Source organism: Anabrus simplex, chromosome 11 (genome assembly GCF_040414725.1).
Source record: "Anabrus simplex isolate iqAnaSimp1 chromosome 11, ASM4041472v1, whole genome shotgun sequence".
Classification (NCBI taxonomy): Eukaryota; Metazoa; Arthropoda; class Insecta; order Orthoptera; family Tettigoniidae; genus Anabrus; species Anabrus simplex.
The window spans coordinates 115105133-115126985 of record NC_090275.1 but is presented as its reverse complement, the minus strand read 5'-3'; the positions used below and the strand labels follow the sequence as shown (position 1 = coordinate 115126985).

The 21853-nt window shown below is 40.7% G+C and overlaps 1 protein-coding gene across 5 annotated transcripts in view; it reads right to left on the bottom strand.

Moving 5' to 3' along the window:
• Positions 1–1425: 1425 nt before the first annotated feature.
• Positions 1426–21853, bottom strand: part of LOC137502690 (uncharacterized) — a 91205-nt gene continuing 70777 nt past the window's right edge. For all 5 annotated transcript variants that reach the window (XM_068229646.1, XM_068229645.1, XM_068229647.1 and 2 more), the window contains one exon: positions 1426–9073. In XM_068229646.1, the coding sequence (XP_068085747.1) occupies positions 7765–9015 (1251 nt within the window). In that variant the 5' untranslated portion in view covers positions 9016–9073 and the 3' untranslated portion in view covers positions 1426–7764. The remainder of the gene's footprint in view (positions 9074–21853) is intronic.

Genomic DNA, 21853 nt, shown 5'->3' with positions numbered 1-21853 from the left:
TACAGATGAAAATTGTCCTCAAGCTTCAGAGCAGGCAGCGAAAATAACTCGTATAGGACGATCGATCAAAAAATAAAAATGTTAAATTCGTGATGTGAGTAAATTAACATATTTCTTTGTGTTTTATTGAAATTTTCCATTTTGCAATTGTTTCAGGACTACAATTCATTGAAGTGGAAAGGTATGAAATATTAGTCAAATGATGTCAACATTCATTTGACTTAGGTGGGAGGATGAGGTGCGAGATCAGTGAGTGTAATCCCTTTGATTAATATAACTCCGTAATTTTGTTTTCGAGGACCCTTTCTTGTCTTTGGAATAAAGGAAACGCACTTTAACATAGGAGACTGTGAACCTTGTTAAAAATTACAAATCACTGTACACTTCTAAACTGGAAGTAAATGTTTAATAGTGTTTAGTAGCAAGAGTATTTGTAGTTTTTTCCAAAAACCCCATTCCATAACACCATCCCTTTCGTACTTCACTGTAAGCAATACACATGATAGCAGGTAACATTATCCAGGCATTCGCCAAGCCCAATCGGATTGCCACAGGATACAGCGTGATTTTCACTCCTATTCACGTGCTTCCAGTCATCCACTCTTCAGCAGCGTCCATTTTTACACCACCACAAGTGTCACTTAGCATTGACTATAGAAATATGGCTTATGAGGAACAGCCCGACCATTGTACCCCATTCCTTTTAACTCCCGACGCACGTTCGGGGTGCGGCTGGACTGACTGTAGCACTTTAGAACAGCTCGACCTTTGTACCCCACTCCTTTTAACTCCCGACGCACATTCGGGGTGCGGCTGGACTGACTGTAGCACTTTGGAACTAACGAGTGATTCCTTCTGCAAATTTGTTGCAATGTTTTATAACCACCCTCCGAATTGCTCGACGATCCCTTAAGCAGTTTCAGAAGTGTTGAAATATCCCCTATGGCTTTGTTATCCAGGCGACATCCAATGAATGGCTACTGCTCTCTCCTGACCGACCCATTCTGCTGTCACGGCTTCTCTACTGACAACACATCACCCGCACCTGCTTTTACTATCAACGTCTCACGAGAACTAGCTACGGCACGAGTAAGTCTTGAACACTGTTCGAGTTCTCTGAAACAGATGCATGTTGGTAATTAATGTGTTCACTGTTTAGAACTTATGCTAAATGTGTACAATTGCACTGCCACTTTGACCGTAGAAGCACCTCAGTTCGCAAGAATCACCGCAGACATTACAGGCATGCGCAGCTTGCAGCCCTTACCCCGCCTCCACACGTCTTCTTGTCTGACGACCATTCTATTCCAGCGGGTGCTATTTAGAGCTGCACGCCGGATACATTTGAATCAGATAGTGTAAGTGCAACTAGTAGTAAAAAATTGATTGATCTCTCAGGTTATAATAAACTGTACAGTTTCTCTTACATAATTCCATATATTTTATTGCATAATATCCTCAGAAATAATACAAAAAAACAACATTTTAGAATGTGACATACTATCAAACATATAGTCAAAGACCTCATAATACCTCAATGCTATGTCTGTATCTAAAGAAGCGTTAATTAAATCTTCAGCGTATGTTACATTTCTGACTAAGCTCATGGAAATGGAACAAAACTAGCTACTACAATGTTCTGTTCTTACTAAATGTGGTAAAATATTGTGAACACAAAATAAGTGGTTGGTGTGACGTACGCAGTCTCGGCTAGGTGACAGTCTCAGAGAAGTACATGTGCTGTAATACGTTTCAGCCCTGTTTTCATATCTTCAATTTTCTTGTCACTGTTGGGAAGTTTGCTGCAATAAGCAGGAATTAAACATGATTTGGCAAGTTCACATTCCTACCTTGTGTTCAAGCTAGTTAGAAACACTCAGACATCAGTCTGTCAACGTAAGCTGAAATTTTCCTTAGAACACCTGAACTCACTCAAGCATCTGACTTGAATGGAAACTTTTTGACCAACTTTGTGGGAACCGGAGGTAAACTTTGAACTGATCAGGTCGTGTTGAGTACATATCGTAGAGATGTGAGTACAGAGCCCGTAACAAGACCTGTAGCTCCGATACTACCTAGATCACTATAGTTCATGACAGAGTATCAACATTCGACGTCGTGGGTTGAACCCCACTTGTATCAGGATGGTCCCTCTTGTTCTGTACGCGAACGTTTACTGAACGCGATCTGATCGGTTGAGAACTCATTTTGAGAACACTGCGAAACTTCTTGCCGCAGAACCTCAACTCGTCTCTTATAATGCACTTCATTATTTCCTTATCATCGATATTAAGGACACGATTTCTCACTCATACCTATGTATTTCATAACTTGGGCCGTGACGAGTATTCGTTAGCACGTCAACTCTGTTACTACGGGGCTATGTTACATCTTCAAATTTTAACCGGATGTCTAACCGATGCCACACCACTCTGACGGTATGATATTGCGTATGGCTTTTAGTGCCGGGAGTGTCAAAGGACATGTTCGGCTCGCTAGATGCAGGTCTTTTCATTTGACCCCCGTAGGCGACCTGCGCGTCGTAATGAGGATGAAATGATGATGGAGGCGACATATGCACTTAGCCCCCGTGCCAGCGAAATTAACCAATGATGGTTAAAATTCCCGACTCTGTCGGGAATCGAACCCGGGACCCCTGTGACCAAAGGCCAGCACGCTAACCTTTTAGCCATGGAGCCGGACTACTCTGACGGTAAAATACAGAGGTTGAGAAAGTCTTGGGTAACGTTTCCACAATGGGTACGTAATTCAGTGATAGCGATTACGTCAAACTGTAAGGTTTCGCATGTAGAGAAGGAAAAAGTGTAAATAAACATGAATACAAAAATGTTCACCTTGTTGGCCTCCACTATCACCGGATCTGAACCCATTGGAGTTCTGTGATATGTTAACTCTTGTGGAGGATGAAGCAACACTTGCTGGCGGAATTGTAAGGTACTTTTAAACAATACGAACCCGTTAGTAACTCAATGCGGCGACAAGCACAGACCTTCAATATGCTAGATAAGATCCTGACCGGAGCAGTCAGAACATCCAGGATAGCCCTCAACCGTCGAGGCTTCAACCCACGAAAGGGTGAAATATCTCGATATTTTGTTTATAAACACTCCTCTATAGGTTTAAGTAAGGAAAACAAAACTGAAATTATGTCATGTATATTTGTATGTATGAAGTATGTGGTATTGTCTTGGTTTACCAAGTTAGACCTACAGATCTCAGTGCTATTTGCGTGAACAAATTTCTGAACATGACTGCGAAAGGTATGACCGCCTGAACTTCGTGCTGCAACAGGGACGATCACACTGGCCATGTTAACAACAGTGCGAGAACGTAATGAAAAGGCTGGTGTCTGCATTGTTGTGAGGAAACTTGCAACAATTTTAATTTCTCAATTAACACGAATGCCTCTAGCGTGACTATTGCCGAGTATGTATCTGAAGCCTGGCATATTTCTGACGTATTTACTGTTGAATACTGACTATTGTTGCCATAATTTGACGCTTTTCAACTTCGAAAATTTTTGAGCGAAGTCACAGGAGTCTATTTTGATCGGTGGGTGCCAATGTACCTGAAAACAAAAATGTGTAGAATCATCATTACACCAGTGGCACTGTATGGAACCGTGCGATGGCAAGTGACAAGGAGACACGAACAGCTTCATGTCGTGGAGATGAAGATGCTTCGCTGGCCAATGGGACTCGCTAGACTGGACCACATCAGAAATGAGGATGTTCGGATGGCATTTGGTGTGGTCCCAGTCCCTGATAAAATGTCAGAGAATCCTTTGCGGTGGTATGGCCACGTGCTACTCAGAAACGGATCTTCAGTTGCGAGAAAGGTCTTGAGGGACACAGACCACGAGAGCAGGCTAGACATTCTGTGGGAGGACGTACATGTGGAAAAAGTCTCTCCTGAAGACGCACAAGACCGCATCAAGTGGAAAAGAAAGTGCAGACTCTACAATTAAGGGGGATAAATGCTAAGGGGAAAGGATTAGATTTGCTTTTTAATTATAAACTATAATTATCTGGTTCTGAACTAAAGTCGCTTGGTTCTTTTATTTTTGGCGCTGAAGTATGAAATACATTTATCACGTATTTCATCTTTCAAATTGTGCATGTATTTATTTTCTCATACTCACAGCTAAAATTGTTAAATTAATGTGGCGGATGGAGGGCTCCTCATCGGCGGGAAAAAAACAGCGCTCTTCAACGAAAGACACATGAACAACAACAACAAAACAACCATAGATTCATAACTTCGAGGATCAATATGCAAATGTCTTTCAGGAAAATCATTCCAATATCCTGTCCAATCAGGATTCGCATTCGATGGACAGCCAACTGAGAGACAAAATTAACTCTCCTTAAAATTGGAAAAAGTTTGGAATTTTACAGATGAATTTGGTAAACAAAAAATTGTAATTGTCGGTCGTCAAGAAGTGAGAAACCCGTTGGCATAACCTTTTGAATCACAAGGTTTCAGATTTTTCAACAGGATACCTGACCACGGAGTTATGAATAAGCGTCCCTAATTTGGAACAGTGAATTTAAAAATGTACGATCGCCAAGCATTTTAACTCTGACCATCAAAACAACAAACAACATGCCCATACCTCTACTAAAATATTGTAACACAAAGAAAGAAGTGGATAAAACTTGGGATCTCCTTCAACAAATAATAAACAAAATCAATTAAAGTATTGTTAAAAGTGTAGTAGGAGATTTTAATGACCTATTGGGAAGAGAAAATATATAGAGATATCCTTGGAAAATTGGCTCCACATAAATTTACAAACAAGAGTGGCCGACGACTTTTCGTCTTTACACCTAAATCAGCATATTTCAAAAGGAAACCAAACAAGCTTAAAACTTGGAAGCATATTGATTGAAGGAAGGAGCAATGTTTCCTTAAGGAAATTTATAATGCAAAAGACTTGAAAGGATTAGATGCTGGTTCTAATCACTACATTGTCAAAATTAAACACCAATGAACAGTAAGAGTATCAAAACTAATCAACTGAAGAGGAATTATGACCCGTGCTGCATAATAAAGGTGAAAAATTTAAGGATTACAAATGTTAAAGCAAGAGCTTCACCTTTCGCATTTGTAATTCCTCTCCAATACGGATCATCATGTCGCTCAAACTGACAGATTACCTTGAAGAATTGATCCCTGCTACCCTCTTCATGAAACGTGCACGGCGGAGAACAGAATGTGTCGAAATTCGTAAGGAGAGACTTTAGGTATGTTTAAGGTTCGAAATCCATGCAACAAAAGAAAATGCTATGATCGTAAAAAATTTCTGAAGTAAATTCTCTCAAAATATTATGAGAAGGGAGAAAATGCTGATATTATGGCCAAAGCAATCAATAAACCTTTCAATAGTGGAGAACCTAAGTAACTATTACAAATTAGGAAAAATAGCACAATTAAAAAATGAATAATGTAGTCCTTCCAATATACTTAAAATTAGAAGTAAAAGTACCCGAAGAACGTAAGAAATTTAAGGCATCTGATAACAGACATCCAGGGTGGGTTTTTATCACGGTTGGAGAGATTCAGTACGGTGTATGTCATCCATGAGCATTTATCACAAAATGGCACCTACGTGGCATACTCCGTATAAGTCGACGGAGTTCACGTTGTGGTACCGGGTCCCATTCTTCAGTGAGAGCCTATTCGAGATCCTGGAGAGTCTGTGGTGGAACAGGATGCCCACGAACACTTCTGTCAAGCCTATCCCACACATGCTCAATGGAATTAAAGTCGAGACACACTTCTGGACATACCCCCTCTTGAATGTCCAGTTTTCGCAATACAGCTCTGGTGATGCGCACTACACCAGCCCTGGCATTGTCGTTGATGAGTATGAATCCAGGGCCAACACAGTATGCAGAAACCAACACATTCTGTAGCAGTATCTGCTCGATGTACCCCTCAGCGGTACGGTAACCACGGGGTCGTCAAATATGATGCCACCCCACAGCATCACAAGACCTTGTTCGAATAGGTCGCCTTTCTGGACAACATTTGGCATGTACTGCTCGCCACAGCGTCTCCATACATGTTGAAGTCCGTCACGCTGTGTCAGGGGAAATCTGGACTCGTCTGCGAGCAACATAGGTCTCCATTGGCGAAGTTGCCAGTTGACGTGGGTACGGGCAAATAGAAGATGAACTGCGAGATGTTGCTGCTTTAAATGGGGCATCCGTACAGGGCGCCTGGGCCTTAAGGACAATTCTCTACCTGTCTAGTCAGACATCGTGACTCCAGTGACCCTCCGGAGGTCTTGTTAAAGTTCTCTGGCAGCTGATGAACAACGCCGCAACGCACAGATGGTCAAATATCGATAATATATCATCATAATACGTCCGTTGTTTTCTTCCCAATGTTTTGAAAGTCAATTACCAGCAAAACATTCTTCAATTGTGCGAAAACTTAAATGTGGCTTGCCATGAATAACTCCATCTATGATCCCTAATTTCTCTTTACCTTCCACAATTCCTTCACATACCTTCTTTACCTTATTTTTATGGAAGGCTGTTGGGATTCGTCGATATTCTGTAGTATATAGTCTAGCACAACTAGGGAACATATCATACGACGCTTCATGAACGTCTCAAGCAGAACCTCCGTTATATCTACACTGGAAGTAGTACGGCTCTTTATAAGAACCGTTTCCCTGAAATATACTTCAAATTTCTGCTCTATAAATTGCTCATCCAAACGAATTACTTTCATTCTCGACAAATTGTCGGACATGACTAAGTCAGGATCCATTTGACTGATCATTTCTAGGTGTAAAGGAAAACTGCTGATACAACCACCATCACTTTCTGATAGTTTGTTATGAACTTGTCTTTGAACCATCTTAGCCACCTCTTGTCCAAACAACTTAGACATATATTGAAGCTGTTCTTGCTCCTAAAGCGGGTCAGTTCTGAACTCTATAGATTCTAGTAATCGTTCCAGTTTATCTTTCGCATAATACCTTGTTGTAACCCATAAATTTGATAGTCGGAAGTAATTCAAAATGAGCTTCAGATTATTAAGAACTGTGTCGCTGTATGATGGCATTATTTCATCAAGAGCATCAAGGAGAAGGCAAATATATCCTGACTTCGAAATATAGTATTCCAGCAATTGGTTTCCAAGTTTAGAATTGTCTGTGTTAGCATCTTTACTTTAAGGTCAATAATATTTTTTCTCGCCACATTATCAGGTATTCTCATTTTATCAAGAATTTCTGATTGCTTGTTGAGGTCTATGTTAATAATCCAGCGATGAGGATAGGGTTCTTTCATCTTATTGGCCACTTCTCGCAAAAGAGCTGTTTTACCGCTAACAGGTTCATCTGCCACAATGCCGGTCTGAAACTCACATTCTAACATCTCAGGTAAGTTTCTTACGAAATTCCTCTTCCCTTGGCCACCATACGACGTACATGATAAGTTTGTCAGTACTCCAACGAGAATGAAACCAGTAAAGTGAATTGTCAATTACTTCTAAGAAGTGTACATTTATATTCACATGTTTCTGTTTTCATTTCATAACTGGTCATGCAACGATTCATTCTGTGTCCCTGCTCATTGTCCATTCAAATTTCCTTCATCTCTTGCTTTTGACATTGATAAATTAAGGCCTTCCTCTGTTACGCCACAGATAACCAGTTCATTTGAGTTCGAGATGCCTTTTTTCATAACAACTTCCTTAGACAATGTTCTTTGGATGTCTATTCCATCACATACAGGCTGTACGTATACATATCTGTAACTTCGGAGAAGTTAAAACATCCTGAAGAATACCTCCTTCTAGAACTTTATCAGCCTGTATACTACCAAGTGTGATTCTTTTGCCATGGAAATCGACTGGTAGGTTCCACAAACGGTGTTGCGACTTGTCATCCAGCTGGTTGAAGGTGGACTTGATAAAATCTGGATAAAAACGAAGTACCTCCGGGAGCATTAGTTCGTCCCCATCTCTGCTAGAAACGATAACAATTTTTCTCCTCAGGTAAGATAACACACTACATGTGATAATCTCCCTTAAATTTTGACTACAGTTGGTAACATCAGTAATAACCAGCACGTCATATACGTCTTCTAACCAGAGTTTGAACAGCATTTTCAGACTCTCTTGAGGTTCAGAAATATCAGTAAAAAGCACTCGAAAGTTCTCCTTTCTGATAAAGGTCTGATATACTTTTGAACATGCTATTTTGGTTTCATCCTTCTCAGATTGCAAGAGTATTGTATGCACATCCGCTCTCAGCACCGTAGTTTCGAGATGTGAGAGAACATCCTCGCGAAATTTGATCTCTTGGAGCAGTGTGTTCTGACAAAGGAGATGCTCTTTCATTTCAATCCATTCTTTCCAGTTTTCATCAAGTGCTGGCTTCTCCGGTTCTTCCCACCAGGCTTTTATTTTTTCAACGAAGTTGTTCTTAATGAAGTGACACTGAGATATAACGCCATTGCAAATTTTTACCAGTTCCTGCTTTATAAGTTCATCCAGATTTATTGGACCACATTGATTTCTAAATATCAAAATCTTGTACCCGTACACCCAATCATCAGCTCCAATGTCATCCTTACAGCATTCACAGCTATGATAAACAGGATCTACCGCAAATACATCTTTAGGTTTCCATGTAGTACACAACAACTTCTTCGTATGAGAATCAACACTTGCACCTGTGGGTGTAAATTTTACATCTGCGGTTGTAAAGAAAACAAAAGTACAGTTCGTAATGTACTTTGATGTGCCTGCAGTTTTCAGGCTATTAAAATAATACATCAACGATTCCTTTACCGTAGTAGTTCGAATAAAAGGTAGGGTACTAGCATTTAACTGCACTAGAATATTTTGTTCATTGCCAGGACTCCGGTAGGAGAACACTATATCATCAAAGCCACCTGCATGTGGGTCTTTCGATGTCATAGTGAAGCTGCTGTTGGTCTGCACAGCTCGTAAGAAGACCAGGGCACACATCTTAACCACGAAGTCAGTCCCATCTTGATTAGCATCCCACGGTCTCGTAATGTATTCCCTGAAACCAAACATATGGGCAAACTGTTAGCAGTCAGATTTTGTGCGACTGTAACTAACCTAGACATAGAAAAAGCGGGACACTCAAAAGCAAGGAAAGAAGGAAGAAAGAAAGAAAGAAAGAAAGAAAGAAAGAAAGAAACAAAGAAAGAAAGAAAAGTTTATCGTGCCCATTCCCACATTCTGATATTCATAGGTCAAACATGTGAGATCAACGTGAACAAAACTCTAGAAGACATCAACTGGATCGCCTGGACTACACATTTAAACTCGCCTCTCTCATATACAGTGGCGGTCAAAATAATAGAGCCACCTCTATTGACGGGATTAAGAACTAGGATATCTATTAGTTCGCAAAATCTCCACGAGTGCTGTGTTGTCAGTCCCTTTGAGACAATATCAGGGAAGACGTCGCTGCTGTCTGTAGTCGTGCGAAAGGAACTAGACGTTCGAAAAGAGGCATAAAGGTAAGAATCTTATGGGTCAAAATAATAGAGCCGTTTTACAGAAGTCCCGTTCAAATTGATTTTTTGCAGTTGTTTTGGGGCTAGTAATATTATTTGTCAACAAACCTCCACTCAATATTATTTTGTATGTAAACTGACGTTTGGTTTTGTTTACATTCTTCTAGATGGGCAGAGCAGAGCATGCAAGTGATGATGGTCGTATAGTAATGTTCCGGATGTTCAAAAGTGGGATATCCATGAATCAAATAGCCAAAGATTTACACGTTTCGCAAAAACGAGTCCAGAACGCCATTAGACTGGCAAAACAAACAAAGCCGCAGGTGGGGAACAGGGGGCGACCTCGTGTAACTACTCCTCGCGTAGACAGACTCATCACTAGGGAAGTAAAGGAACCCATTTTTGTCACCACCACGACTGAAAGCCATTTTGTTTAGCGACAAAAATGATGTTCAACCATCAACTTCAACGATTCAAAGACGACTGAGATCCGCAAAATTGAATGGGCGCATTGCGAGACAGGAGCCACATGTTTCAAAAGCTAATGTTCGGAAAAGGTTGGCCTTCGCCCGGAGAAATGAACACAAACCCAATATTTGATGGAGGAACATCCTTTGGTCCGATGAATCCAAGTATAATAGGTTTTCCTCAGACGGAAAAGTCTATGTGCGCCGCCCACCAAACCAGGAATTTAATCCCAAGTACACTTTAAAAACTGTGAAATACGGTGGCGGAAGTGTTATGGTATGGGGATGTTTTCCATGGTATGGCCTTGGTCCAATACACCGTATCAACGGCATAATGAACGCAGAAATGTACAACGACATCTTAGCAAATGTGATGCTGCCTTATGCTGAAGAGGAAATGCCGCTGAAATGGAAATTTCAGCACGATAACGATCCAAAGCATACTGCAAGGATCATAAGGCAGTTTTTGCAATATCACCATATCGAAGTATTAGAGTGGCCACCTCAATCCCCTGACGCATCATCCATCGAGAACTTATGGGAGATCGTAGACAAGAGAATTGACCGCTCAAAAGCTACGTCTTTAGATAACCTTTGGGAAGAAATCCAGAGAGCCTTGTATGCGATCAGCAGCGACGAATGCAGGCGTTTAGTCGACTCTATGGGTAAGAGGTGCAGGGAAATCCTCAAAAATAAGGGTTACACCACGAAGTACTAATGCACTCCTATGCAAAAACGACTGTTCCTGTAAATTTCATAAGACTTAGATCAAGTACAAAATATTTGTGTCAAGTGGCTCTATTTTTTTGACCCTGTGGTCTGGTATTATTTTGAATATTATTGATTAGTTTCAGTTGTGTTATCTATATAACTGACTGTGGTACAATGTGACTCTGTTCTAATGGTTCCTGTACAACGTAAAATTTTGTTTCCATCATAGTACAAACATGTCTAGTAATAAATTTGCACTTTATTCTAAACCTTTGCCAGGTGGCTCTATTATTTTGACCACCACTGTATCTCCCCACCCTTGGCGTGTCAGGTGAGCGGAAATCTCTTACGGAGGTTCTCTTTCGATTTCACACACGGACGAACGAACGACCGCCACTCTTGCACTCGGCGCGAGAGGTTATGGCGAGAACGCTCACGGAGCCGATACATTACCTCTGTCCTATTAGGGTATTTTGAACCTTTTTCTTTGCGTTAAATGCTAACAGATGATCGTTGCAGTAGTTTAAAGCGTTGAATTAGCATTTTATTCAACATATTACCCATCAGCACTAAGAAATACTTTTAATTCGACAAATGAAATCTGTGTTTGTTCTGGTTGTTCGAAGTTGTTATTGCGTGGATCTGTTTTTGGTTGGCTTGTGAATACGAGAATTTGGCCTTGCCATCATTTCAGTTTAGCGTTTATTTCGTTTCTATGGTCTATCGTGTGATCGTTGTACTTCCCGAACCATAATTTACAACTTCTCATTACTCCGTTTTTGCGTGTGCTTGGCCATGTTAAGGCCAAATGATTCCGATATCCTTGAATTTTCACAAGATTTAGACAGCCATAGTGACTTCATTTACCGAAAGAGATTCTCGCTATGTGGGAAGTGACGTTTTTACTTCTGAAGATTACCGCACAGTCACAGCTGCTCACCGTGCACCGGACCATGATGAACCTCACATCTATGACCGTTACGTGTACCGTGAATAATTTACTATAACCACACGCATCATAACGATAACGAATTTCAAAAAATTAAATGTTCTTTGTCTCGTGTTTAAGATAAAGAACAAAGGCAAAATAATGTCTGTTCTTTCTGTCATTGAAAACCATTATTTATTTCTCAAAAGTTATTTTCAGAGTTTAATAATATTTTCGGCTTTACCAATACGTCCAAGGTATGCTCGTTTCTTAAATGCTCATATTTTCCTATATTATTATGATTTATTTTATTTTAGTATGTGTTAAACTGTTGACGTGTGGATTTTTGTAATTTGGCTGCAAAATCACAAAAATTAGTTTGAGCCGCTTCAAGCAAATCTATGCATATGCTGACTGCAAGATTTTATTTTCTGTTGAGAAATTCTTGTTCATTTCCAGGACGACATTTGCAAACTCAAATAATTGTAAGTTGGTACTCCTTGTGTGGGGTGGGAGAGGGTATCACAAGTCCCTAAATGGACGTATTCAATATTGGACTTAGTTCATTACATTACTTGTGTGATTTGCAAACATCTTTGGGTAAAGGACCTAAATCGAGAAAGAAACTGAATTAAGATAAAAATAGTTTCTTAGTGCACATCTGGGGCAAAAGATACTAGGCTTGTACACTTAGATTATTATTGTTATTATTATTACTATTATCATTACTATTACCGGTATTATTATTATTACTATTATAATTATTTTTTTATACCGAGAGTTACACCTTATCACCGAGCATTTAAATGGAGCGCCTTAGGAACGCTATCTATCGTACAAAACTTGAACCAGCTAGTGCAAGAATTTGGGACATTGATCGGAAGATGTCACTACTAAATGACGGAGTAACACGTTACATTAAAGTTTCCTAAACTGACTGGATTTCTTTGTTTTGTTTTGGTGTATCACAGGAAGTTCGCACCTTCCCCCATAGATATCTTTACTAAAAGCCTCTGGTGCAGAGTGGAATAATTAGAGTTTTAAAGAAGATTTTTGCTCATAGGTTTTCTCAACTGAATTGACTTTCATTACTTTGATACTTCAAGGTTTGCAACACTTCCTTCTTATCCCGCCAGCGTTCGTTTTTTACCAATCATAATTTTCTGTATTTATGTTTCAGCCAATCAATCGTTTCTTGTACCTATTTTATCTGCCAATAAAAATGAGAGGGTGTATCCGGATTTAGTCCACAGCCTTCTCGAAGCTTCCTCTCGGTATAAAAGCTCTTGCTCTTTCAAGTTAACTTGTCTTATTGATCGTAAAATTATTGAGTGTGTGTGTTAAGTCAGGAGGCGGGAGCCTCTACGTTCGGCAGGCAGAACATCAGCTAAGATAATAGCCAACAGTTTTTCCATCTAAGTAGTTATCTCCACAAACTAACCGGTGGGGAAGGTTCTCATCTGTAACAATCTAACCATCAGTTTTCTAAAAATGTAAATTTTTCTTCTTTTCCATGTAAAAGTTCATGTAAGTCCGAGAGACTTGAACTATAAATCCGGGGTAGAGAGTGCGTTACCCCCTCAAATTTCCCTTTAATTTATTTTCGGGTGACTACGGTTTTGTAACTGTTTTTCTCATGTAAATTACAATGTACTTGTTCTTCTAGTGACCTAGTAGTGTGGGATTAGCCTCTGTATCAACGGGCCGCAAGCCCAAGTTGGGTTTTAAACTTGGTTTTCTAGGAGCGCAAGTGTACGCCTCCATACATTTTGAGTTTGGGCCAGTAATTTAACCTGTTCCTTTTCACGAAGGCCCACTAGAATGGGTACTAGATACCCCTGTGTAAACTAAAATGTAATTAATATGGTATTTTAAATAGTAGCTTGTGCCTAGAGAGGCCAGAAATTTTAAGGTAGTGTGCAAAGTTGTCTTGAGTAGGCCGTAAGGATTCGGGAGCGCAGCCTCCTTGTTGAGCATGTAAGCTCTTTTCTGATATTTGTGTAATATTTTGTGGTGCCTTGGGAAGGGCGTAAATTTGTAAATGTTGGAGCGAAGTGCTCTTGAAATTGCGTTTTGGGAGATTTCACTCCTTATCTATCTAAACGCAACATTAGCGATTCTGGAAACTTGTAGATTAGGTGCTTGAAGCTCAAAATTTGTAAATTACCCATCCTTGGGTTTTCTATTTTTGCATGAAAATTGCTCTGTACCTGAAATTTTGTTCTTTCACCAAGTGAAGAGTTTTGTTAAAATTTGAGATCTGAAAAGAAATATAATCTTCATTTTAACGTTTTATATCAATCTTTGACTTTCGTAGATAAATCCATTCCAGCCCACATCTTCTTTCACCTCTGCGTTCCACGAATACTCGGTAAGAAGTGGTATCAGAGCGTGGTTGAATGATCTAGAAAAATTCCCTTTTGACGGCTAAACGTAGGATCCGCTTCGAACCCTAAGAATTTTCTCGGTTGCTGGAAATTTTCCAAAAGATTAAATTTTCCTATCAACATGTCTGGTCCTCGCGAATTCCTCGCTCCCGGGTACTTGCACAAGGAAGAATTGATCTATGAGCTCCTCATTAGGGAGGTCCAATCTGGAGGCATGGTTGTGGCGGATATTGCCAAACTTAAAGAGTCATTAGAACTTCCTATTTGCATCCCAGTTTTTTGGAGGAGAAAGAAATTGATGAGGTTCTATCTATTACAGGCAATACCATCGAGCTAGCGTCTGTAGTTAGTTTTTTAATGTGAGTGATCCATCTGCTAACCATCTTAAAAGAGTACAGACAGTTTCATTTCTACAATAGGGCTAGGGACCTATTGACTCTAAAATTAACGGGTGATCATGCTAAGGAGGCTAGCAATTTGGTTGAACATCTGTGAGATATGTCTCATAGAGTTAGTCAATAGTTGTCTGGGGCCACTACTCCCAAAAGCGACCAAGCCCCTTTGATAAACTTGGCTACTGAGGATCCCAGTAAATCTATTGAGGGTGGGAAATCCGTCCCTTCTCAACAAACATCTGCCCAAACGGAAAATGAGTCTGGTCATCCAAGACAAATTCCACCTTTCTTTTTGACTTGTGCTGTGCTCCCATTGTGTCACCTATTATGCCACCTGTTTTCGGAAGTTTACCTCATCCATTGGCTATGTTGCTTAAGGGCATTTCAAAATTTTCAGTAAATTCAAGTAATGAAGTAATTTCCTTCTTAAGGTTCTTAGTAGAATTTCAAGACCATGCGCTAGTGTTTTAACACTCTCATTTCCAAATGCTGCAAATTATGTATCCTTGTTCTGTAGACGTCCTTTCGGACAAAACTTATTAAAGCAATAGCTGATCGATCTGCTATAGAAGACTTCCACGCCTACCTCTAGGCAAATTTCATTCCGGCTATAGGCTTGCCCTCGTTAATCCAAAAGTTCCATTTTAGAGTACAGCGATTGGTTGAAAACCTTGCAGACTTTATTCAAGATGTTATGTTTTACACCAGGGTATCGCTCTTTATTTATACGAAGACCAAATAATGCAAACGACTGTCGAAGGCATCTCTCTGCCCTGTAGGTCGTACCTATCTTTTGCATCTCGACTTGAAACCTTCTCCGAATTAGAGGCAATGGCTGTGTAAGCCCCTCCGTCTCCTAACAGTTCTCGGCCACCATCTCGCCGGACATTTTCAACTCGCAAATGTTATGCTTGTGGGTCATCGGAACATCTTGGAAAGAAATGCCCCTTGATAAAACATAGCGGAAATTGGAACGGAGCTGGTCCCTCTCAAGGTTGCTATAAATGTAGCTCTTTTCTTAACCTTGATAATAATTGCACTAATCTTAACAGCACACCATCTTGCTCAACTTTTGGTGCTACCTCCGCTTAACCTGATCACAGGAAATGCCTAGTATAATCGGCTGAGTCAGTATGTTCCCCTTCCCGATTCTCAGCCCCCATTAAACCAAGTAAAAGTTCTGTTAAGGGTAAAATTTCTTCTAATTTATCATTTGAAGGCCCCAGAGAATGCGTCAGAATTGCGGCGGAGACCCCAGGATTCGTGCCATTTCCGAGAATTGAATCAAATAATGAACCCGTCACGGCTCTATTAGACTCAGGGAGTGTGAGTTCCATAATTTCGGAAGAATGGTATTCTCAATTAAAAACTGCTTGTAAGTTTCAGGGCTATTGCTCCTGTTCTGTTAAATGTGTTTCGGCTATCTCATCTCCATTAGAAATTTTAGGTTTCATTAGGGCTAAATTTCGTATTTCAAAATTCACCTTGAAAGTGGAATTGCAAGCAATTGTCTTGCCCTGTAATATTGGGGGCCGATTTCATATCTAATACCGGTCTTAAGCTCGACATTCAGAGCAAGGTGTGTACCTTGAAAATTGCTAGTAACTGTAATATTCCCCTTTTGAAACGTAATTCTGTGTCACGTTCTTCTGTTTCACCTACCCAGGGTGTGATTTTGTTAGATCTTAGGCATCTACCTGAGGCATAGGCTGAAAGTATTAGAAGGTTGTGTCAGTCCTTTTTTGACGTGTTTTCAGTCTGTGTTACTGACCTTATTGAATATAAGATCGAGTTAACAGATACGATTCCAGTTAGGTTTCCGCCTTATAGGCTGTCCCCACCTAAAATGAAGGCTCTTTAGGAAATCATCGATCAAATGTTAAAGGATGGTATCATTCGACCTTCCGAGTCGGCGTATTCATCGCCCCATTTTTCTTGTGCCAAAACCCCAAGGTGGCTTCAGGCCTGTGATTGATTACGGGGCTTTGAACCGTAAGGTGGTGTTACAGTCTATGCCCCTTTCTGACCATCACTCGTGTTATTCATAGTTTCGAAAGGCCAAATTCTTTACCATACTCGATCTGAATCAGGCATATAACCAGGTACCTCTAGCAGAAGAATCGAAATATCTAACGACTTTCGCCACGGATTGGAACCTGTATGAATACAACCACGTGCCTTTTTTTGCTCCCCATGGGGGCAGCTGTTCTCACTAGACTGCTAGATAGGGTCTTCTCGGACATCACATTTTAATATCTGTATCACTACCTCGATGTTGTCGTTGTGTTTCTTGAGACCTTTGAAGAACATTTAGATCATCTAAAGGAAGTACTCAATTGCCTTCCTAAGGCTGGGTTGAATGCGAAATTATCTAAAGTAGCTTTTGATAAACCTTCCATGTCGTTCTTAGGGCATATTGTGTCGCCCGGTGGTGTTTCCATTGATCATTCCAGAACGCAGGCTATCCGTGATTTCAAACCTCCTAAGGACATCAAAGGCAATGCCAGGTTTATATGCATGGTGAATTTCTTCAGGAAATTTATTCCTGACTTCACTAACAGAGCGGCGTCCTTGAACTTACTACGTAGGAAAGGCGTCAAATTTAAATTGGGGCCGTCTCAGCAAGCCTCTTTTGCAGATCTGAAATTAGCTCTTTGTAACGCCCCTGCATTAGCCATGCCAGATTTATCTAAGAAATTCATTGTCAAAACAGACGCCTCGTTATCTGCTGTGGCCGCTGTCCTCTTTCAGGAAAGGGAGCTCGGAAGGCGGCCCATCGCCTATGATTCTAGGACCTTATCGGCTCAAGAACCCAAATATTCAATCTATGAACTTGAGAGTTTGGCAGTTTTGTTTGCCCATAGAAGTTACGCTTATTTGGAACATGCCAAATTTGAATTAGAAACGGATAACCAAGGCTTCAGTTGGGTGTTAGCTAGGCCTCGTCGTACTGGACGTATCGCCCGCTGGGTCATCAGGATTTCTGAAATCCAATGTGATGTGAGGCACATTAGAAAATCTGCAAATGTAGTTGCTGATGGACTAAGCCGCTTGTTGTCACATGAAGTGGAGACCAATGAACAGGGAGATAGTTCTTCTCTTCCCACGCCCATACCTTCGGACATGAATGCTATTCTGACTGATGCCCCTATGCTAATTCGGGATAATTAGAAATATCAACGTGAAGATCCAGTGCTGGGTCCTATAATGGAAACACTTTCTTCTAGAGAACATGTCGTTCCTTATGTATTGAGGAACGGGGTTTTCTGTTGCTCTTCGAGGCACGATCAGAAGATTAAAGTAGTGGTTCCAGCTGTGCTAGTGCCTATGATCTTCAAATACTATCATGAGACCCCATTAGGGGGGCATTTAGGCATCTCCAAAACTCGGAAAAGGACCCGAGAGATGTTTATTTGGTAGGATATGGACGACGAAATTAAGGAAATGGTGAAAACTTGTAAATCATGCTTGCTCAGTTTGCCCACCTTTTCCACTAAGCCAGGACTATTGTCATCGCATCAAGCGTCTCTATATAAAGACTACGACGGACCATCCCAAAATCAAAGGGGAACGGAAATCAATTCATACTGGTGTGTGTAGACGGCTTGACTAGATTTTTGTGGTTATTTCCGACTAAGATGTCCACCGCTCAGTCTAATACGTAGTGTCTGATAATGCTAAGGCGTTTGCATCTAACTTATTTTGTAAATTATGTACTGATCTGTCCATTTCACACGTAACAACTTCCGCTTATTACCCTCAACCGTCTCTCTCTGAGCGGGTCTATCGTAATCTGAGATCTGCTTTAATTGCATTCCATCATGAAGATAATTCCAGGTGGGATACTTCCTGCATTGGTTAGCGTTTGCCTTAAATTCGGCGGTTCATTAGTCCAACAATTTCTCTCCAGCATCTCTCATGTTTAAGTCAGTTCCTAACACGCCGCTCTCTACTATTTGGTCACTTAATGACATATTATCAGAGACAATAAATCCCGATAATCTTAGAGATCTATGGAAGGCTAAGACCAATATTAAAGTTTCCCATGAAAAGATTACAGAAAGATATGATCGTGGACGAAGGCCCACCAATTAAAAAGTCGGAGATAAGGTCATAGTTAAAAATTTTGTACCTGCCGGCAGGCTTTTCCCCAGATTTCATGGGCCGTGTATCATTTTGGATTTCCTAACCCCGGTTCGTTTATTGGTCAGTAACCCAGCCACAGGAGGATATTTAGGAGTCACTTTTCTCAAGTGAATCCAGTATAAATTAATTTTTGTATAACATTAGCCACTAAATCTTAGCAGGACGTGGAGGTTATTTTCCTTTTAAGAAGGGCCGTAGATTTTAAAATTAATTACATTGTAACATGGAGGCCTTATACCCCGATCATAAAAATGTTATATTGTGTATTGTAATCAGAGTTTACAACCTTCCCCTCTGACAAAAAATCGTGTTGTCCATTGCCTGGTGGCCATTAACTTGCCCCCGCCTCCCAAATACGCGTACAGCTGACACACACTTACCATCAATGTCGCCTGCCTCTCCACCGCCTGCAAAAATAAATATAGTATCTTAAGCTCCACCGAACAATGTCTGTCGCCGAGTTAATTAGTGTTTCAGTACCCTCTCATCCGTCGGCGGCCGTATCTCAACATCTGGCGAGCGATACTGGAGTGGGGTATTGGCCCACTCCACTCAAGTCATGTCGCCTTTTGGACGGCTCGTCGGAGCTCCATCTCTTCGGCAAAGGCTGAGGTGCGGTAACTCTACCGCCAACCCATTTTGGAACTGTTGTTCTACATCTGGTCTGCGGTGATCATGACCATGACTACCCATCTCATAGTAGCTGGAGAGGTGTATCTGCGGTAATATGGTATTGTAAACTGTACCTTGTGCCTGGAGAAACTGGAAATTGTAAGGTATTGTGCAAAATTGCCTTTAGTAGGCCATAAGGATGAGACCGAGGTTTCAACGTCTTTGCTGAATATTCCTGTTGTCTTCCCAGAATGTGTAGTTTAAATAAACATAATTAAAGGACATAATACAGTTGAAATAAAATCAGCAGTATTAAGAATGTCAAAGACCTTCATGCCTCTCTTAACTAGACACGCAAACCCTTGCACATTCCATTCCTCCTACCTTATTTTACTTGACCCACTCTAGGTTGCTGAGTCCAGACTTACGTTACATTCTGCCATTGCGTATTCATGCTCACGTATGCTCACGTTGCAACTTTATCCTTGTCAGCCATGCTTAATCAATTTAAATACCAAGCCATACTCCACCTGAAATTTGTCATCACGTCCACCAAAACAAAGTTTACAAACAAACACCAATTCTCAATTCACATCCCTCTCAACACTTAAATTCTGCCATTACATATACCACCCTTTCTCCATCTCCACATTTTAGCAATAAATTACCATCTCTACTGCAATTTAATACCAATACATCATCACTTAACACTCACATAATATAGCAATAATTAAACGTCCACCATCCATTTGTCATCACGTCCACCAAACCAAAGTTTACAAACAAACACCAATTCTCTATTCACATCCCTCTCAACACTTAAACAAACACCACTTCACAGTTCTCGTCCCTCTCAACACTTAAAATCTGCCATTGAAAAGTACCACCACTTCTCCATCTCCAAATTTCATATCGCATTGAATACCAAACCACCTCCATTTACAACTTCCTCATGAGTGCACCACTAATTCTCATACCTATCCAACACCACATTTCAACATATACCACCTCTATTTCCAACACCACCTTTCATCTCTAGCACACACTCATCTACCATACTCAATTTACCATACACTCATACTCATCCTATTACCCATCATAACAAACCATAAACACACTTAATCACCTACCGAAAACTCCATCTTCCACCAAACCAACATTTAAAAATAGCCAAATTACATTACTACATCTTCATACTTTTCCAACACCACATTTCAAAATCTACAAATACCACCCACTCATATACCATCACATTAAATACAACTTACTCATGAGTGCACCACCACTTCTCCATACCTTTCCAACACCACATTTCAATATATACCACCTCTACTTCCAACACCACATTTCAGCCCTATCACACACTCGTCTATCATCAAACAAATCTCCATCTACAAATACCACACACTCATACACCATCACAACCTTCAAAATATAACTTCATCTTAACCTACAAATACCAAACTCTCATTCCTCAACACTACATTCTTACATCTAACAATCTTTATTTTCACCACTCCCTATACTATTGTTCTTTTTACTTCTAGTGACTACACCCTTCTCATTTCTACCTGAATCCCACATGTCTGTCAGTTTCCTATACCTTCCTGTTTCTCTGTCACCTCTTTTGGACGCCACTTCATCACCATCTTCACTCTGTTGTGTTATTTTGCCTCCATCTTCAGCTCCCATCATCTCCGTTAATCTTCTGCCCTTGCCTCTTTCCCAACTCCTATTGAGACATCCTCCGGTTGCCTCTGACCTCACCTTTTTACCCGTCACTTCCCTTACTTCACTGCTTTCACTCCCCTGCCTTTCTTCTTCAGTGCTTATGGTCACCCTTTCACTTGTCGCCTCTTCCTGAACTTCTTCACTGTTAATGGTTACATTTTCACTTGGCGCCTCTCTCTGACCCTCTTCACACATTACACTGTTACTGTTATCTCTCCTCACTTGCCCACCTCTTGTTGCACTGCTCATTTTTTCTTCGTCTTTTTTAATCTTCATTTCTAAGTCCAGCAGTCTATTCACAGACCAGTTCCTCTTCCAATTTCTGCCTGATACCACTAGCTCTTGTCCTTTAATAGTAGCTCTCAGTCCTTGATTTATCGCACGTATCTTGTGTTTTCTGAGTATTTTCTCATTCCTAATAGCCTCCCATCCCACGTCTCTCTTGATCCAAATTTTTCTCTCTGCATGTTACTCGCATTGCCTATCACAGCATCAGCCATCAACGTAGAAAACAGTTCTACTTTGATAGGCCTGTTGCCCCTAGTTCTTCCCACTCTCTGTACGTCATCTGTGTCCACTTCGCTAAAGTTAAGTTTCAATTTCCCCTGTATTAAGTCGACTACTTTGTAAATTGTACGAACTTTGTCTTCTCTCACCTCCTCAGGCACCCCAGTTCAGCTTAAGCCACGAAGGAGAGCGGACGCATGAGTAGAGAGCTCGGGAGTGGGAGTAAGGAGTGAGTGCTTAGTGCAGGAAACTTGTGAGGAGTAGATCAATACAGGGCGGCTATTGGAGGATGGCAGAGGAGAATCAAGAAAGAAGAAGTAAAATCAGGTGGGTGTAAAGTGGATTTGTAATCAAAGGAGAAGTAGTGTTAACAGCGGCGGTGGTAATAATGTTGCTACTGATTGGAGGTGTAGAGCCGAACCCAGGCCCGACA